Source organism: Podarcis muralis, chromosome 9, assembly GCF_964188315.1.
Source record: "Podarcis muralis chromosome 9, rPodMur119.hap1.1, whole genome shotgun sequence".
In the NCBI taxonomy this organism is placed as follows: Eukaryota; Metazoa; Chordata; class Lepidosauria; order Squamata; family Lacertidae; genus Podarcis; species Podarcis muralis.
In genome coordinates, this window is record NC_135663.1 from 39,184,566 (window position 1) to 39,201,702 (window position 17,137).

The 17,137-nt window shown below is 38.6% G+C and overlaps 1 protein-coding gene across 6 annotated transcripts in view; it reads right to left on the bottom strand.

Annotated features, from left to right (window-relative positions):
• Positions 1-17,137, bottom strand: part of LRBA (LPS responsive beige-like anchor protein) — a 359,792-nt gene that overhangs the window by 288,736 nt on the left and 53,919 nt on the right. For 5 of the 6 annotated variants that reach the window (XM_028742867.2, XM_028742869.2, XM_028742865.2 and 2 more), the window contains exons 18-22: positions 13,747-13,839; positions 13,121-13,229; positions 11,995-12,076; positions 8,823-8,946; positions 8,368-8,560 (exon numbers count right to left, since the gene is read on the bottom strand). In XM_028742867.2, coding sequence (XP_028598700.2) covers positions 8,368-8,560; positions 8,823-8,946; positions 11,995-12,076; positions 13,121-13,229; positions 13,747-13,839 — 601 coding nt within the window. Of the gene's footprint in view, positions 1-7,633; positions 7,905-8,367; positions 8,561-8,822; positions 8,947-11,994; positions 12,077-13,120; positions 13,230-13,746; positions 13,840-17,137 lie in introns of those variants that run through there. The other variant, XM_028742871.2, reaches the window with a different exon arrangement.

The window sequence follows — 17,137 nt, forward strand, 5'->3', positions numbered from 1 at the left end:
TGCATTTAAATGTTTTAATTGACAAGTTTAGCTATTATGACCCATACCATATTGTGACGTATTCAAGGTGTGAATTACATTGTTGGTGGGTAATATTTTTTTCAAGTGTTATAAAGCAAATAATGGCCCTCAGAAGCAAATGAGCCCATTTTAAGAAGACAGGTAATTTCCCCACAGTCCTTCATATTTTCTTTGGTTGCATGTATGGGCAGCACATGCACAAGTTGTGTGTACTGGTGCACTGTGACCCTGTCTTATGAACCATTGCCTTGTACTTCTACTTACCTGTATGGGAAAGTCAGAATCCAGTTAAATATTGTTAATCCATCATGCCAAATGTTCCTAATATGTTCCTATTATTATACTATATTTACTGTTTTGCGTAGGTTACTGTTTAGAAATTAAACCCCATAGTTATAGCACAGTACTATAACTAATATTTAAAACTATGGTTTGAGGGCACACAGCAGCTTGGTTTCTACATCACAGTAAGCCAAACTCTGGTTTCCTGGAACTGTGCAAACTTGTGGTCTCCCATAGAGAAACTTTGCTCCTGTCCCTACCTTTTTTAGTGCCATGCCATGCTGAACTAAGCCAAGGTTTGATCATTAGGCCTTGCAAAGCCTCACAGGGCATGCAGAGCACCATGAACAGGACTTCATCAGTGCTGCCAATCAGCTGACTTGTTAGTCCAGTAAGTCCAGTGCACAGCACTCTGCAAGATCCTACAATAAGCTGATCATCAGGTCTGGTGAAGTCCCATGCATAGATCACCAGGAACTGCAAAGCCAGGTCCTTGCAAAGCCAGGCTCTGCAAGGTCTGATGATGCACTAATTGTCAGGGCTTGCAAAGTAAGGTATGTAGTGCTTTGCGCATGGTGCCTGCAAGCCTTTCAGCCCACCTATGTCTTTATCTGCCCCACACCTGCTTTGTATATGATATTAGGTATAAGACTAGTGAGCAGGACTTGGCTAAAATGGTCTTGTGAGCCAAATGGAAAGGTCCAGTGGCTAGAGGTTCTGCACCACTGATTTACAGGATAAAGATTGTATTGAGGCTTGAAAAGGAAGTAGAATAGATAGATAGGTAGGTAAGAGAGATGAAAGGAAATGGGTGTTGACTACTTGAAATACACAAGGGTTGTGGTGCTTCAAGTAAGAAATACAAAAGAAAGGTTTTCAGTAGGAAGACAGGGTGGAAATATATCTTTCTATATACATAAAAATATAAGGTTGTCATCACACCGCAGCTTGTGTGGCTATCAACAAGCAGTCACACCAACTCCAACATGACAACAGAATGGAAGGTAGGCAAGCACTAAAGGTGGCGGGGGGGGGGGGGTCAAGCAAGCTGTTTAACAGAGATGGGGAAATACTTCAGAGAGTCATTTTGCCAAATGGCTCTCTGAAGCACCTCCCCGCTCTTTTAAAAGGAGTTGGGGTTTGGGGAGAGCTATGAGGGGACAGCGGTGAAGGGAGTAGGACAGGAAGTTTGGGTGACTTATGGGGTAACAGATGAGGGGGTGGGTCAGGGGTAAAGGAAGGAGGGGCTGGGCAGGTGTGGGGAAACAGGGTTTTTTAACAGGTTGATGAGCGGCTTAAATAAATGGGGAAGAAATAGCCATCATCAGTGAGACCATTAACAAAACCAGATTCTGGTTGAGACTGGTCTGTCCTATTATCCTGGAACAAATCTGGCTTTTAGCCCTTGAAGAGGAATGCTCAGAACAAGCAGAAAGCTTGTTGTCATATGTCGCCATCTAGCCCTGTATTTTCTACTCTGATTGGCAACAACCACCAAGATTTCAGGTAGACATGTTTCATTTCACCTGCTACCTAGCAGGATTGAACCTGGGACCTGGCAACAAAGCATGTGCTCTACCCCATAGATTATGATCGTCTTTCGAAATTTTACATTCCTCTCTCCTTTCCTCCCAATCCTGAATCCAATTCCTCTGCTTTGTTTTTTGGCGCAAGCTGAGCAGCAGAAACACAGTGCCATCTTCCTTCGACATTGTGGCTCTGTTCAGAAAGCCAGCAATTCATTGCCTTCTGGAGTATGCCTGATTTTGCCAGCTACAACACTTGGGGTGGGGAGTAGGTATGAGGCCCCATCAGAAGAAGAAGAAGAAGAAGAAGAAGAAGAGGAGGAGGAGTTTGGATTTGATATCCCGCCTTTCACTCCCTTTAAGGAGTCTCAAAGCGGCTAACATTCTCCTTTCCCTTCCTCCCCCACAACAAACACTCTGTGAGGTGAGTAAGGCTGAGAGACTTCAAAGAAGTGTGACTAGCCCAAGGTCACCCAGCAGCTGCATGTGGAGGAGCGAGGACGCGAACCCGGTTCCCCAGATTACGAGACTACCTCTCTTAACCACTACACCACACTGGCTCATGGTTGTACTTGAGCACAATTTCCTTTCCCCATAGTAGTGAATGGCAGTTATAGACAATTATAAAGGGACACGATAAAGAGGAAATCTAAATATGTTGCCAGACCCTGGTGATACCTGTCATTAGGAATTAAGCCTGCTCCTATTGGCAGAGAGCAAATCTTGGATTCAATTGCAAGCCAATGTGTGAACAAATCCTAGAATAGCAGCACATAATGTTGTGAACCAGATACATTTTCTACTGAATGTGTGGGCAAGACCAATGTTCCTCAGTGCTCTTGTTCCTATCCATCCAATATAATTTCATTTCACCATAAGAAAGACTTAAATCTGGGTATAGAGGTTGTGTGTACTATTTATCCTTTAACAGAATAATCTGCTCAGATAAATTCACATGAGATTTGTCTGAAACTTTTTGTTCATGTTCAATCGATTTAGAATTGCATCCAACAAAATCTTTGCACTCATAGATCAACTTCTACAAGCACAATGGAATTTTTGCTCCCACTACCTGCACCAGTCAAAAATCTGCTCTGCAGGATTAGGGGAACCTCATAGCAGATTTGAGGAGGGCATGGATAAAGACAGGGAGGGGACATTCTGCTGTGCTCGCATGTGCAAGGATTTAGTTGGATACAACCCGATGTAAAGAAGCTTCCATATCAAGTGGTTCCTTACATTGACAGTTTTCTTTAAGATCTCGCATGCTCATATTTCCCTCCTGATTTGGGCTATGGTTCTTTGCTTGAGTTAATGAAGTATTTTGTTTCCCCTTAGCTCACTCATTTAATAGGCAGGATCCAGGCTTGTGCTCAGCTCATGCTGGAAAAAAGAGGGAAGGCTCCTATGCCTTCTCAAAACTGCCAGCTGTGGCAATCCCACAGGTGTGTCTGGCACCTTCTTTGTATAGCTTTCATCATACGCTGGAAAGGCTAGTCTTCTGATGTAAATTGTTTTTAAAGGATTTTAATACAGCACAATCACATCTTACGGACATTTAACTTGCACAATTTCAGTCATACATGGTTCAAGGCAGGCTGGCTGAAACTACACAAGTTAACCCCCTTGGGTATACACCATTTTCATGTATACGTGGAACCCTTGGAATTGAAACCCAATTTAAGATGTGATCGTACTGTACTGATATTTTACGTAGTTGTAACACACTCTTACTCTAAAAAGTGAGTATGGACCTATGTGAATAAACGAAAGATGAAACCAAGAACAAACCTTGGTTGCAATTCGTGATTTGTCTGGTGTGAGAGAAACCACAAGCCTGGACTTGGAAGTAATGGAATGTCAAATCATTGCTTAACCTCAGGTGGCACGATAACCAGAGGACCAGGAGAAGAATGCTTCAGTTCAGGAATATGGATACTTTCCAATTTGTGCTAAGCCATGGTTTGCCTCACTATTATGTTTGAACTGGTCCATTCTTGCAGATCAACATTAGGGTAACACAGAACTGTGCCATGGTATATGTGTCCTAAGTGAATTGACAATACAGTAAAGAGATACTGGAGCAGCTGTTTAGGACTGCAGTGTTGTCCCCAATCTTCTATTATGTTTTTCCAATGTCTTTTAAATTTTGTCTCAAAGTTTAACCCAAGAGTAGCTTTCAAGGATGCAAGTTCTGTTCTTAACATTTTAAAAACTGAAGACATATAGGAAGATTAGTCCTAATACATCTATCCCTCTAGTTATACCATCAGGAGGGAGGAAATCCCAGTCCCCAGAAACATTGTGACCTTTGTGGTAAATCCAGGGATAAAGCTACCCACTGCGTGATATAGCCACCTCTTGTGGCACTTTAAACTCTATAATAATTCCCCATAAATCAAGTTTAGCTAACGAATCATTTTTGCTCACCTTCTCTTTTGAATTTTGTCTGCATCTGCAAGACTGGGCAAGTCAAGCAAGCTACTATACAATTCAGCCTAATTTAATGGACGTCAGTTCTACAAAGTGATACTACCTGGCATATTACTGAACATTGTGCCTATTCATAGTATTAAACAGTGAAACCCAAATTATTTTATGTTTTAATTTATGGCAATTTAAATCCCTATTTGCTGTTTTGGAGGAGGATAATTTCCAAGAAATCTGTACATATAGGGGGGAAAGTTAAATATCACACAAGCAGATTAAACTATCATGAAGCAGTGTTTTAAATATACTTTGGTACATTATTCCAATTGACGTACAGCTGAAGTCTACAAATATAACCCATTAGACACTTCATATGACCATCCATAATGAAGTAATTTAAAAAAAATATATCAAAAATTTAAAAACCCTCATTTTTTAAAAAAAACATTTCCTATATATATATTTTAACTTGGTTGCTTCAGAAATGCATAGATTATAGCAAAGGAAATATCACAACATAAATACACTGAAGTTGCCATTTTAACTTTTTGTTTTTAAACAGTAATACGCCCATCCTTTCTTATTAACCACCCACTAAAGGCTCCCCAAAATACATATTTATTATTAATATGGCAACTGCTCATTGTAAAATCAAGTTCCACTAGAGAATTTAACACAGTTAACCCAGCTACTGAAAAACTCAGGTTAAACCAAATTCTCTCTTATAATAATAGTATCGAAGATGCAAGGGGAAAAGAAGCAGTTTAAAATAAAATGAAATAAAAGGCTTCACAAAGGAATTTAGCTTTAAGAGGATTATGCGCACCTTTAAATCCTGAGAGCAAAAGAAAGCAATGTAGTGCAATTATGCCACAAAAGCCATCGCTGCTTATAAAGCGTAGTGTAGCTGTTGGAGAAGAGGGCTACAGTGACAAACAGCTTCCCTGCTACAAAGGTGGCAGGAAATCTATCAAACTGGACAATAAAATTGCAATTGAGTTTCTTTGGCTTTTTATAGCAGCCGCATGTATCTTGATGTGTAGCTCTGCAAAACCTAACCAATTCTGCAACACTCGTTTCTTTTACACGCTAGTACTTTTATCAGGAAGCAGTGTTGTAAATTAGCGGTAGATGCAAAAATGAAATAAGGAACATTAATCACATTCATTAGCACTTTGCATCAAGATGTATTAAAGAAAAAAATGGAAAAAAGCTACTCCTGGAACTAAATATAAGAAAACATTGTCTCAATACAAGTATTTTGAAATGCTTTAATAAAAAAAACCCAAAAATTGCACATCAGTTGTTCACATAGCTTATATCCTTGCGGATCTATCTGAATCCAATAAAAACCATCTGTAACCAATTTAAATATTTTTAGGAAGGGAAAAAATATCAATTTTCAAGACCCTTTGTCCTCAGAATATCAATAGAGACATTTAATTGAAAATCTTAATGCATCCAGGGAATACCTTGCAAGGATGAACTTGAGATCTGGGTGAATTAACTATCTCAATTCAGCAATCTTGTACAACCTATTTGTGTACTCATCACTCTTTAAGCCCAGTACCAGGTTCCATCTGGCTGATGGGTTCAAATACCTTCCAAACAACATATGCATGCACTAGCCCTTGAAACGCTAAGACAGAAAGGGGAAGCGGCAATTTAACTCAAGGCAGAGCAACGGAGTGCAAGAAAGGCAACAGTCAGTTAGGAAAATACAATTCAACTGAGTAGGATGCGAAGAAACGACAATGTGGCATAAACATGCTCTGCTCCTTTTTCACTTTTCTAGTGGGACAGAAAGTCATTCTTTTTACGATACAATAATCTTTATTGTCATTGTCCCATACAGAACAACGAAATTGGAAAAAATCTACATCAGACATTCAAAAACCAACAAGCCTGCTATCCCAACTATCCCAGCCTGGTTAGCCCCTAAAAACTCTGATACCCCATGTTAAAAAAAAAACCCCAACAACCTAGAATTGTTGTTAATAGCCTCAAATTTAGATGTTTCCAGCAGAATTGAGGAAGGGCTCATACACTGATGAAAAGACTAAAAGTAGAGCCAGGGGACACTGAAGAGCAAACCACATGTGATGACAGCAAAACATTTTTTGCGCAGGCACAGATTTTAACCATCACATATATACAGAATGATGGGAATCAAAAATTTTAAAAAGTGAAAGAGCCATGTGGTTGAGGACAGCTGAACTCTCTTCCTGTTCCTATGGCTTCACTTTCCTACTGCTCTCCTCCCTCTACAAAAGGTGAAGCACTTTTCCACTCATTTGGCTCACTTCCAATGTCAGTGCCTCGAGGGAGGGGTGGTGGAGGAGAGGGGAGGGGGAAAGAATTTTGGATACCGGCTGCTGGGGAAAGAGCTGTGGAGGGTGGTTGGTCTTTCCTCACCTGCAGCCTCATTTTGCTCTTAAATTGGTTCGCCTTCTCCCTCTTTATTGGAGCAGGGCCAGCTTTAAGCAAATATACCTGAAACTGTCATGTGTTGTTCAAGCTTCCAAGAAACAAGGTTATGGGGAAAAGCCACAAAAGGATGGAGGAAGGCAGTCATGAAAGAGCTAGTAAGGAAAGAGATGGGGAGCAAAAGAAGAAGAAGAAATATGGGGAGCTGGTCATGAAACCGAAACAATTTTTTAGTAAGTAGAAAGCTTCAAATTATAGGAACTGGAAGCATGGAAAAATAACAGCGACAAATTGTAATCATCTACTGAAGCTTTTGAGAACATGAAATACTATTTTTAGGGATATATGCATGTTATGAAAATATTTTGATTACACCCAATCTGCAAAGATATGTTTTGCTTTCTGAAAGTCATTACTAGGTCTAGAAAATATGTATTATCAAACCTGCAGATTTTGCCCTGTTAAAGACCCACTTCCATTAATATAGCTGAAAAGACCATTTAAAACTTTACCAACCCATATTTAAGCTATGTGCTCATACATCCCTCTTGCGTAAGGAAAGCTCTGTTTTATAGTAAATCTATTAACTGTTATTACAGTTTCTGTAATTCAGAGATTTCAATGTTTTGAATTCAAGCCTGAATTTCAGTTAAAAATAGCACATATGCTACAAATGCTAGTGTTGTACTTTGAAAAGAGAAAAGACTTGATTATCAACTAGCAGTATCAATGTTATTTCGTTATTTTCAATTAAAGCAGCTCTCTCGCTACTTAAAAAAAAGTAATCACGACCTTTGAAAAATAAATCTGTTATTTTACTTATGCTGTCTTCAAATGTACCTCACCTATGAATATAGCTGAAATAACCATTTTTATACCTGGATTGTGTGGTCTATATACCAGACATCCTAAAATGCATGCATTGGTGTCTGAGGAGAAAAACGTACCTTTTTTTTCTTAAGTTGCGCAAGTCCCCATTTGGAAGCTCACCCAAAACAGTATTAAAAATGTTTGGGGGTACCAAAAGGAAGGCACGGCAAAGGAGATACTGCAATAGCTATAACCGCTTCATTCTAAGATCTTCATTTCAATTGAAGGAAAGTTACCACCGTTTTAAAAAGAAAAAAACAAACCTCGTTCCATTACAATATTGCTATAGCTGCAAAAAATTATCCTCATACTAGGAAACTTGATTTGTTCCTTTATTCACAAAGCAACTTTTCCCCTAGCTCCCTTTCCTCTCTTTGTTTGTCTGGAAAGCAGATTTTGTTCCTGTTTCTTCTTTAGACTTTAGCGATTTGTTTCACAACCACTTGGTGTTAGTAAAGGCCATCTTTTAGTCTTAGAAACAGACGAGGTGCGCCACCTTGTGTTTCAAACTCAAGTAATTCCACTGCACATACATTCCACAATAAAGCCTCCTAAAACACATAGTTCTTTGAAATGTCAGATTAAGCATGCTAGTACCAAGCTGTCACATTACAGTTGGCAAGGAGCATGCTTAAACTTATTATTTAAATAGTCTGACAAACTTAATTATTCTGTGTTATGAAAATGTAGCTCTTCCCTTATTCTACCTATTCAGATACTGTGCTTCAGCCCTTTTTCTGGGCTCACCATGATCTGAGACTTCCTGGGGAAAAATACATAATTAATAATAAAATTTCTTTGTATAACTTACCTTTGAGTGTGTGATTGCTAGCGTATCTACCCAAACACGCCAGCCACCCCATTCGTATTTGACTGCATGGTAAAGTAAAATCCGAAAAATGGCATACACCATTTCAGTTATCTTCTGTTCATCAGCATTTTTGGGATTGAAATAGCAAAGTGAAAGCATCCATTCCTGCCACACAGAGCACTGTAGTAAACTCCTGCAAAATTGTTGACATTGATAAATTGTAAGTTAGAAACATGCAAACATACTAGAACTCAAGATATCTTAGGTTTTAAAGGCAAAAAATAAATAAACCAGCATGGATTGAACATAATTTGGTAATTATCTATATTACCAAATTTATCTATATTTTAAAAGTGAGTTGGATTATTTGAAACCAATTCAAAAATTAGTTTAATGTTATTCAAACTGAAGAAAGTTTTATGAGGCGTGTTGTGTATACACAAGCATCTACTTACCTCCTATTATCTCTGCTGCTATTAAAAAGCTTTATCATATCTGAGAGAAAGACTCTATGGACTTCCAGAGTTTCTGGACTCTGTGGAGAGTTACGCAGCAAGGTTGCAATAACCTTTAGAACCTCTGTAAAAAATATTTTCAATAAAAATAATTATCAAATAATCTGAAAACTAGATGCATCATTTCTCATTCTAGTTTCTTCAAATTACACAAGGGCAATGAAGTTATGTACAGTACTGGAAAACTAAGCAGAAACTGCTAGATCTATTTGTGGGAAAGAAATGGAAGGCTGGAAGATGGGAGAAACTGTGTTGAATATTTGGTCAAGAAGATCCAGATGTTCTCCATGTGCAAGTTTTGTGGAAAATCAAAACAAACTGGTTCCTAGTATCACACACCTTGCAGTGTCAATTTAAACATGAGAACAAACCGCAGCATCCATACTCAGAAACAGTAAGTCTCTGATGATTGGATGCTGAACTCACACCACAAGGAAGAGAACTCAGTTGTTTCCTGTCCTGTTTGACTTTACATACACACCTGGCGAACCTCTGTTATTAAATAGGACAAGCTGGGCAGTGATGTGATCCTTTCAAAATAATTCTAATGGGTCTGATTCAACAAGCCCTTCTAGCAGAAAGCAGCACAGTGCGGGGTTTCTCCCCTTCTCTCCACCGTGCTTCCACAAAATTACCTCAGAGGGGTCAGAAGAAGACCCAGAACAGTGCGTGGCAGGAGGGGGGGGGGCAATCATTCCGCCTGGCAGGCTGATGGGCCTGTGCTAATGAAAGGGTTGCCATTGTGCTACATGGAATTCCTCCCTATGTTTCCAAGTATACTTTTCTGCCACACAATGGCACTAATTCAGAGACATGGAAGTGGGACTTTTATAGTTAGTGGTCTGGTTCTGTCCTGTTAGAAATTTCTGGGGAAATGATTCAAGAAACTTAATAATCAACAGTGCTTTGCCAAGAGATCCATTAGTGCTTCTACTTGAATTGCTGGGAAAGGTAGAGTTGGGGAAAGTTTTAAAACCTTTATTTATCATTAACATGTAAAATGCAGGGGGTTGGATGGTTATAAAACTTGAAAAATAGTTTATGGACAGTAAAATATTAATTGGACTTCCTTTAATTTATTTGCTTCTCCTCCTGCACATATGTTTATATGATTGCCTAGTTTTAGTTCCTTTGTTTTAAATTATTATTTTTTAAATAACAGGACTTAGGAAAGCTAAGAACATTTTTTCTGTCACCATCCCAAGTTAGTTGCATTTATAAAAGTAATCTCCTGAAAAAACCACAAAGGATCTGGTCCAATTATTTGCAGAGGTATATTCCTTTGGTAGAAATGCTATCCCAAGCTTAAGCCTTTTTTAACATTTTGAACTAGTAAGAATAGTGTGTGTTAATTAACTATTTGCCCTATATCAGAAATACCATTTTGAAAATGAGATGCTACTCTGCTACTGAATGTTTAGTCTATACACAGCCAACTATGCAAGAGGAATCTGGTGCTGTCACATGCAGAGAGGTTTGTTACTTTGAATGTAGACTTTTCTGCATGGACAGAGTGGACTTGCAGCTAGATTCAGCCCCAGCAACCAAGACACTGATATTCTTATCTAGCAATGGTCAGCAGGGCAACCTAGGCAGGTTGGGAGCTGTGCCCCTAGCTTCCTGACACGGAGAGTGTCTGACACTAACCAAGAGGGGAAGGCGTGGGAAGTTCAGTGTAGGAAAGGGGTAAGAGTGTTGGACTGGCTGCACTGCCCCATTTGGAAGCCAGACATCCAACAATACAATGTTGTTGTTGTTGTTTAGTCGTGTCTGACTCTTCGTGACCCCATAGACCAGAGCACGCCTGCAATGTTAATTTAACCCCCTGCAATGTTAATTTAATTAATACATAGTATTAATTAGAGGGTAGGGACGCAGGTGGGGCTGTGGGTTAAACCACAGAGCCTAAGAATTGCTGATCAGAAGGTCGGCGGTTCGAATCCCCGCAACGGGATGAGCTCCCGTTGCTCGGTCCCTGCTCCTGCCAACCTAACAGTTCGAAAGCACGTCAAAGTGCAAGTAGATAAATAGGTACCGCTCCGGCGGGAAGGTAAACAGCGTTTCTGTGCACTGCTCTGGTTCGCCAGAAGCGGCTTAGTCATGCTGACCACATGACCCGGAAGCTGAACGCCGGCTCCCTTGGCCAATAAAGCGAGATGAGCACCGCAACCCCAGAGTCGGTCACGACTGGACCTAATGGTGAGGGGTCCCTTTACCTGTAACTTATTAATTAGATGACTCTTGGGAATCCCTTCCAACTCTGCAATTCTATAATTCTATTAAATAATACTATTAATAATGTTTTTGTTTAGAAAAAAAATCAGCCAAAAAAGTACAGCAACTTAATATTATAAGCCTGTTGCTACAGATTAGCAAGAACTGAGGGTGGTATTCAGCTAAGTTTTACTCAGAGCACACCCACTGAAATTAATGGACCTAACTTAGGGCCAGATTCAACTTAGTAGTCCCACTAGCAGAAGCCCCTGCCCACATCACGCACACCTCAACTCCAAAATAGCTAGGGAGTATGCGAGAACCTTCAGAGCAGTGCATGGGCTGAGCAGAGGGCAAATTGTTCCATCAGGCAAATATTCTGATGGAACACAGTCGTGTTCATTCATTTCAACTGATCTATGCTGAGTAAGGCTTAGTTGAATGACTTCAACTCCCAGTAAGGCTTAGTTGAATGACTTCAACTCCCACCAGTTTCCTCCAACAAGGCCAAGAGCCAGGAACACTGGGTGGTGTAGATGCACATATGGAAGAGCACAACTTCCCATCCGTGCAATAAAGGTAATTTAGGAATGTTTCTGCTATAGCTTGCACTATACAGCGATGTCATACCAAATTGGATAATCAGATTTGTGGTAGAATCTGAATGGCTGTTAAAATGAAAACTTCCTATCGCTGCTGAACTTTGAAAAAAACTTATCATGCCACACAGCCAACAATCCCCAAGTGGTGAGCCTTAGATTTCTAATTCTACCCAAACAAATAATTTAAAGAGAGACACAAGTTCCTAGACTAATCCCTAACCCCAATTTGTGTAATTGGTTACTTCAAAGCTACTTTAGAACTGCTTTGGAGCTACTTAAAAGAACATAATGCTTACGAGGATTTTGTATTTTCACTGTTGAATCTGGGTCAGGATGTTGCTTATGTATCACTTGAGTACAAATCTGCTCAATAAGTATCTAGGGGGAAAGAAGGCATTATTATTAGGGCAAAATTCAAATATTTAAAAACATGTTACTCTGATGGGTGCATCTTATAGGTAATGATCCCTCAAAGAATTATTTCCATTCATAAAATGTTTCAAACCGTTGCATATCTCTAGCAGGAGTAAACATAGAAAAGAGTGGATTGAACTGAGAAGAAATGTTGCTTTTAGATGTATAGCAAGCACTGAGAAACATTAGTTACTTTAGAAAATGAGTGTCTAACTGAAGAAGTATGCCCACATCAGGTAACTGATTATATCTATATAATAATTGTTATTAGTTTTCAATTACAATCCAATAATAGCCTCATTATAACAATACCAATTTATAATACAATTACTAATACCAATCATTCAAATACCGAATTAAATATTTTAGGTGTCCCCGCCCACATGCTGGAATTGATGTTTTGATGATTTTCTTTATTTCTGCGTTCCAAAATCTTATTAATTTCAATCACATTCCAGTCATAATAATAATCCCTTATACAACAACTGCAATATTAATAACTTCTATCTGTGTTGACACATTAAATTATTTATAAAACTATAAGCAAGGCATTCAAACTATATCCTTATTCTTCCTGTGTGTGGCAGTTATTCTGTCTGTAGTGTTTCTTCCTGTCCTTGTAAAATGTTATGTCTATCTTTTCCCGGTTGTTGCTGTTATCCATCATGCCTCTGGTGAAGCTGATATCCCATTGTTATTTCAGAAATTTCTTCATTGCTCCACCCCATGCCCACATCAAGTAACTGAGCAAGCTTAATATAACTTATTCGTTGTATCAACAGATTGGACAGAGCTGCCTACTGAAGAGTTTTTCAGTCTCATTCTGTGATGTCAAACATCTGTGATGTCAAACATCCTGTGATGTCAAACATCTCAAACTACTGTCACACATGTCAGAAGAGCAGTGGCAAGGCATCACTTTTGGCACAGCTCATTTGGCCAAAAGCTCATTTTGCAATAATGTCTACACCATTAGAAAAAAAAAAAAAAGGATTTTAATTCTAGTACCTCAAATAGCACATTATATGTGGTCATGGTTATTAAGCTTGTTTGAAGTGTGAGCCTCTCAGCCAGTAGAGAGAACAGTCCATGTCCAAGCATGATTTCAGCTTTTCTCCTAAAATTATAAATAGAGGGGGAAGAAGCACATCTGTTAATTTGTACGTTGCATTTCTGAAAAAAGTAACTTGATCAAATTTGGGCCCAGTGTGGCTTTGAGGCTGGAATCCCCCTCCCCAGAAATACCCCAATTTATTCTGCTGTTTTAGCTTATGTCTCCAGGGTTTTGGAGGCTATAATTTGAGTCCACTATGATAATCAAAAAGCAGAAGTGGGAAAGGGAGAACCTTGAGTTTAATATAATAAAGGGTTGAACTGCCTACCATTTAAGTTCACAAAATAATGAGTAAACAGATACTGATGTGCATAAGACATATTTGTTTTTTCTGAAAATTTGACAGCTACATTTAACAACAGCAAAAATATTTCCAATCCAGTGATAAAACAATTAAGTCTGTTGTTAACTCCCCCTACAGTAGTAACACCAAATAATATATACAGCCCAGACAAATAATATTTAAGTGCTTGTTTGCCTTTTGGGATTCAAGTTCGTGGGGAATCTACCAAATACTTACTTGGGTGCCAGATGCTTTAAGAAGTACCCCAACACTTTCAGAGCTTGTACCCGGATCCCTTCACTTTTCGATGCAAGAAGTTTATAGACAACACTAAAGAAGAGAAGGGGCAAATAATTACATGAAATAAGTATGCCTAAAAGTCAATAAAGTGCTTTAGGGTAATTTTAGCTGGATTTGTGCCAAAGAACAGGTAAATGAATACATTAATGTTTAAAATGACATGACATTTATTAATAGAAGATTGATTGGAAATGAATTTAAAAGATAGTATGTATTTAAAATAATAATAATAATAGCTTTCCAAAACATCAGTTTATAAAGAACACAATCTTTGGGCGAAACAGTATATTTGCTATTCATTCCTTTCACTCAGTTTGCAGTGTAAGAAAACACATTTATTAGCACTTCTACATTCCAAGTGACAGACTAAAAAGCTCTTAAAGGATTCAGTCTCATGTAAGAGAGAAACTTATGCTAACAGTAATATTTGACATGTGTCCCTTGCTAGTCATTTATGACAGCTTTCAGAAGACGGGGGGGAAACAAATTCTGTCATCTGACATCCTTTTCTTTTTTACTCACACACTATGCTTGAAATTATTACATAAAAAGAAGGTTAATTCTATACATATTAGAATCCTAGCAGAGCTGTCTTGTATGCAGTGTTATAGATGTGTGTATTGCCCTTCTGTGTACATAGTTTGGTTTTCAGTCCCTCAGTTTCATCTCTTTAGTCAGATTTTCAAAACAAAACAAAACCTGGAGTTCGTTTTTATTTAAAAATCATTTCTTATCAAGTGTAAAACAAACAGGTTATTTTACAACATATTTAAAGACTAAAAGCGGCTGCCACCATTGTTTTTTTCACCACAACTACAAGTGACAATTCCCCAACCAGAAAAATTGCATATCCAATGTTTAGCAAAATAATACACGAAAGGAAACGCTTATCTGAATTTCTGGTCATCACAAATTTGACAGGAAATTATCATTATTCTGTATGAGTTACTGCTGTGCAATACTACACACACTGCTTAACGTGATTGTGTGTTTTTTCCTCCAAGCCATAAGAGGAGCACACATACACCAAGGGAACCATGTTTCATTGTGGAGCCTACCAAATTTACATAAGGTGCCAGATATCTATTGCAGTCACAATTTATATTGTGGCCTTTACTATATTTAAAGAGTGAACATGGTAAGTATGAGCTAGATTAAAATTCGGTTTAAAACTATAATCTGAAGGTTTATACACTAAATAACTGGCTGCAGGCTGGAGAGACCTTGTATATCTGAATCCTTGCTGGCTGAGACTTTTCAACACCACTCTGTCTCTTGTAGACAACCTGCTGTTCCTGCTTTCCTGTGGGAAGCACTAGCCCACCAAGTCAAGCTTTCTAGCCTCTCATCCGATTCTTATGGGAAGCCTCCGTAACCAAGTGAAAAATGAATCTGCTCCTTCTGTCTGCAACAAGCCCTGATGGATTTCTGCTAATTTTCAAAACCAATGGACCTGAGGTGCATCTCAATCAGTAGATAGAGATATACTTTACTAAAAAATGTCAAGCCTATTCAATTGCTTTTTTGTTAAGGAAGACAAAGCTTTGTTCATTTATTTGGCTTTCTTTAACACATCAGGTCTTTATGCAGCGCGAAAGATTCCTGACCCATACTAGTTACAATCATATGACAAGAGGTAGGATGGTAATGTTACCATTTTCAGACTACATATGTGCACATGCATCAATCTGCAATACTGAGTTTGCAGATAAAATAAGAACTAAAATGCAACCACAACAAAGTAACTACCTTCTCAGCTAAAATCAAGTGGCCTTCACAAGGAAGCCAGAAGCCGGAACAAATAAACACCTATACATTCCAGTACTCTTCAGGTCATGGGTAGGCAAACTAAGGCCAAGGGGTCGGATCTGGCCCAATCGCCTTCTAAATCCGGCCCGCGATGGTCCGGGAATCAGCGTGTTTTTACATGAGTAGAATGTGTGCTTTTACTTAAAATGCATCTCTGGGTTATTTGTGGGGCATAGGATTTAGTTGTCCCCCCAAAAAAATAGTCCGGCTCCCCACAAGGTCTGAGGGACAGTGGACCAGCCCCCTGCTGAAAAAGTTTGCTGACCCTTGCTTTAGGTGCTTTGATGGTTATCTTATTTACTTGATTAAAATGTGAAATTATCAGTTACTGAGCACACATATAGAGAGCAGAAGAAGCTGGGATTTTTTTAGCCAAACTGATTTGCAGATATAGTAAACTAGGTAAGTACTTTTTGAAAAGTTTTCTTGCACCAATCATTCCCACTGGAATTATTCTTCTTTGAGAACAAGTTTAAGTTAGCCAGATATTATAGATCATATTGATATGTCCTGCACAGGTGAATGATTCAGCTCAAAACAGCTGTATAGAATTCACAGTTTTATTCTGACTTAGGTACTTCTTAGCAGATGCCAAGAATATATTTTTTTCCTGTCCTAAGGAATGAATGTCATCTAGTGTGAGTGCTCTGCACTAAAGAGAGGAAGACTAGGCAGAAGTGATAAACCATTCATTTGCAGCCACTTTTACCAAACTGATCCAGCCTTTGGAGAAGCAATTTTAATAAGATGCAAAGACTGTGAATGCTCTCATAAAGTTTGCTATCAGAACTGATCAACCAGACCTGCTGTGATAATGCTATTATTCATCTCAAATACAGCAGACAGGCAATTTTTGAGGAGCTCCGGATAACCAGACACAGCAACATACATGCTATATACCTCTCTACAGATGAACAAATCTTTGCAAAGTGACATTTTGTCTGGTACTTCCAAATGCACACAAGTAAGGGAACCCCCCCCACCACCACCACACACACATATAATGCTTTGTTCCTGGGTAACAGTGTCAACAGCTCATTGGAAGATGGAAATATACTGAAAAGGAGAGCACAGAGTCCATTAATAAAAGGGCCCTTAAAGGAGTGACAGTCTGCAGTATCTTAACTCTCAGGTTTTCTTTACAAGCAACTGACCTTTATTTCCAAACTACAAATATTTAAAAACTTTTTTTGCACATGTTTAAGTATAAAGAACACTTAACTAGCCATATAGCTACATGTTAAGAATATAAAGAGAGCAGACTTCTTACCATACAATTACATCAAAGCTGTATACATTTTTAAATTAAAAAAAACACACATCAACAAACGGGAAAATAAGTGATTTCTCACAGCAAACTAGCTGCACACATACATTTACCCTATGCTAGCTAATAAAAAAAGATTGCCTTTTGCCACTTAAGTAAAAGCAAAGTAATACATAGGAGACCTCATATGATATTCATTATTCTGAGTGTTTTATTAGTTTCCAGCACATGCCGCATTACCATACAAATGAT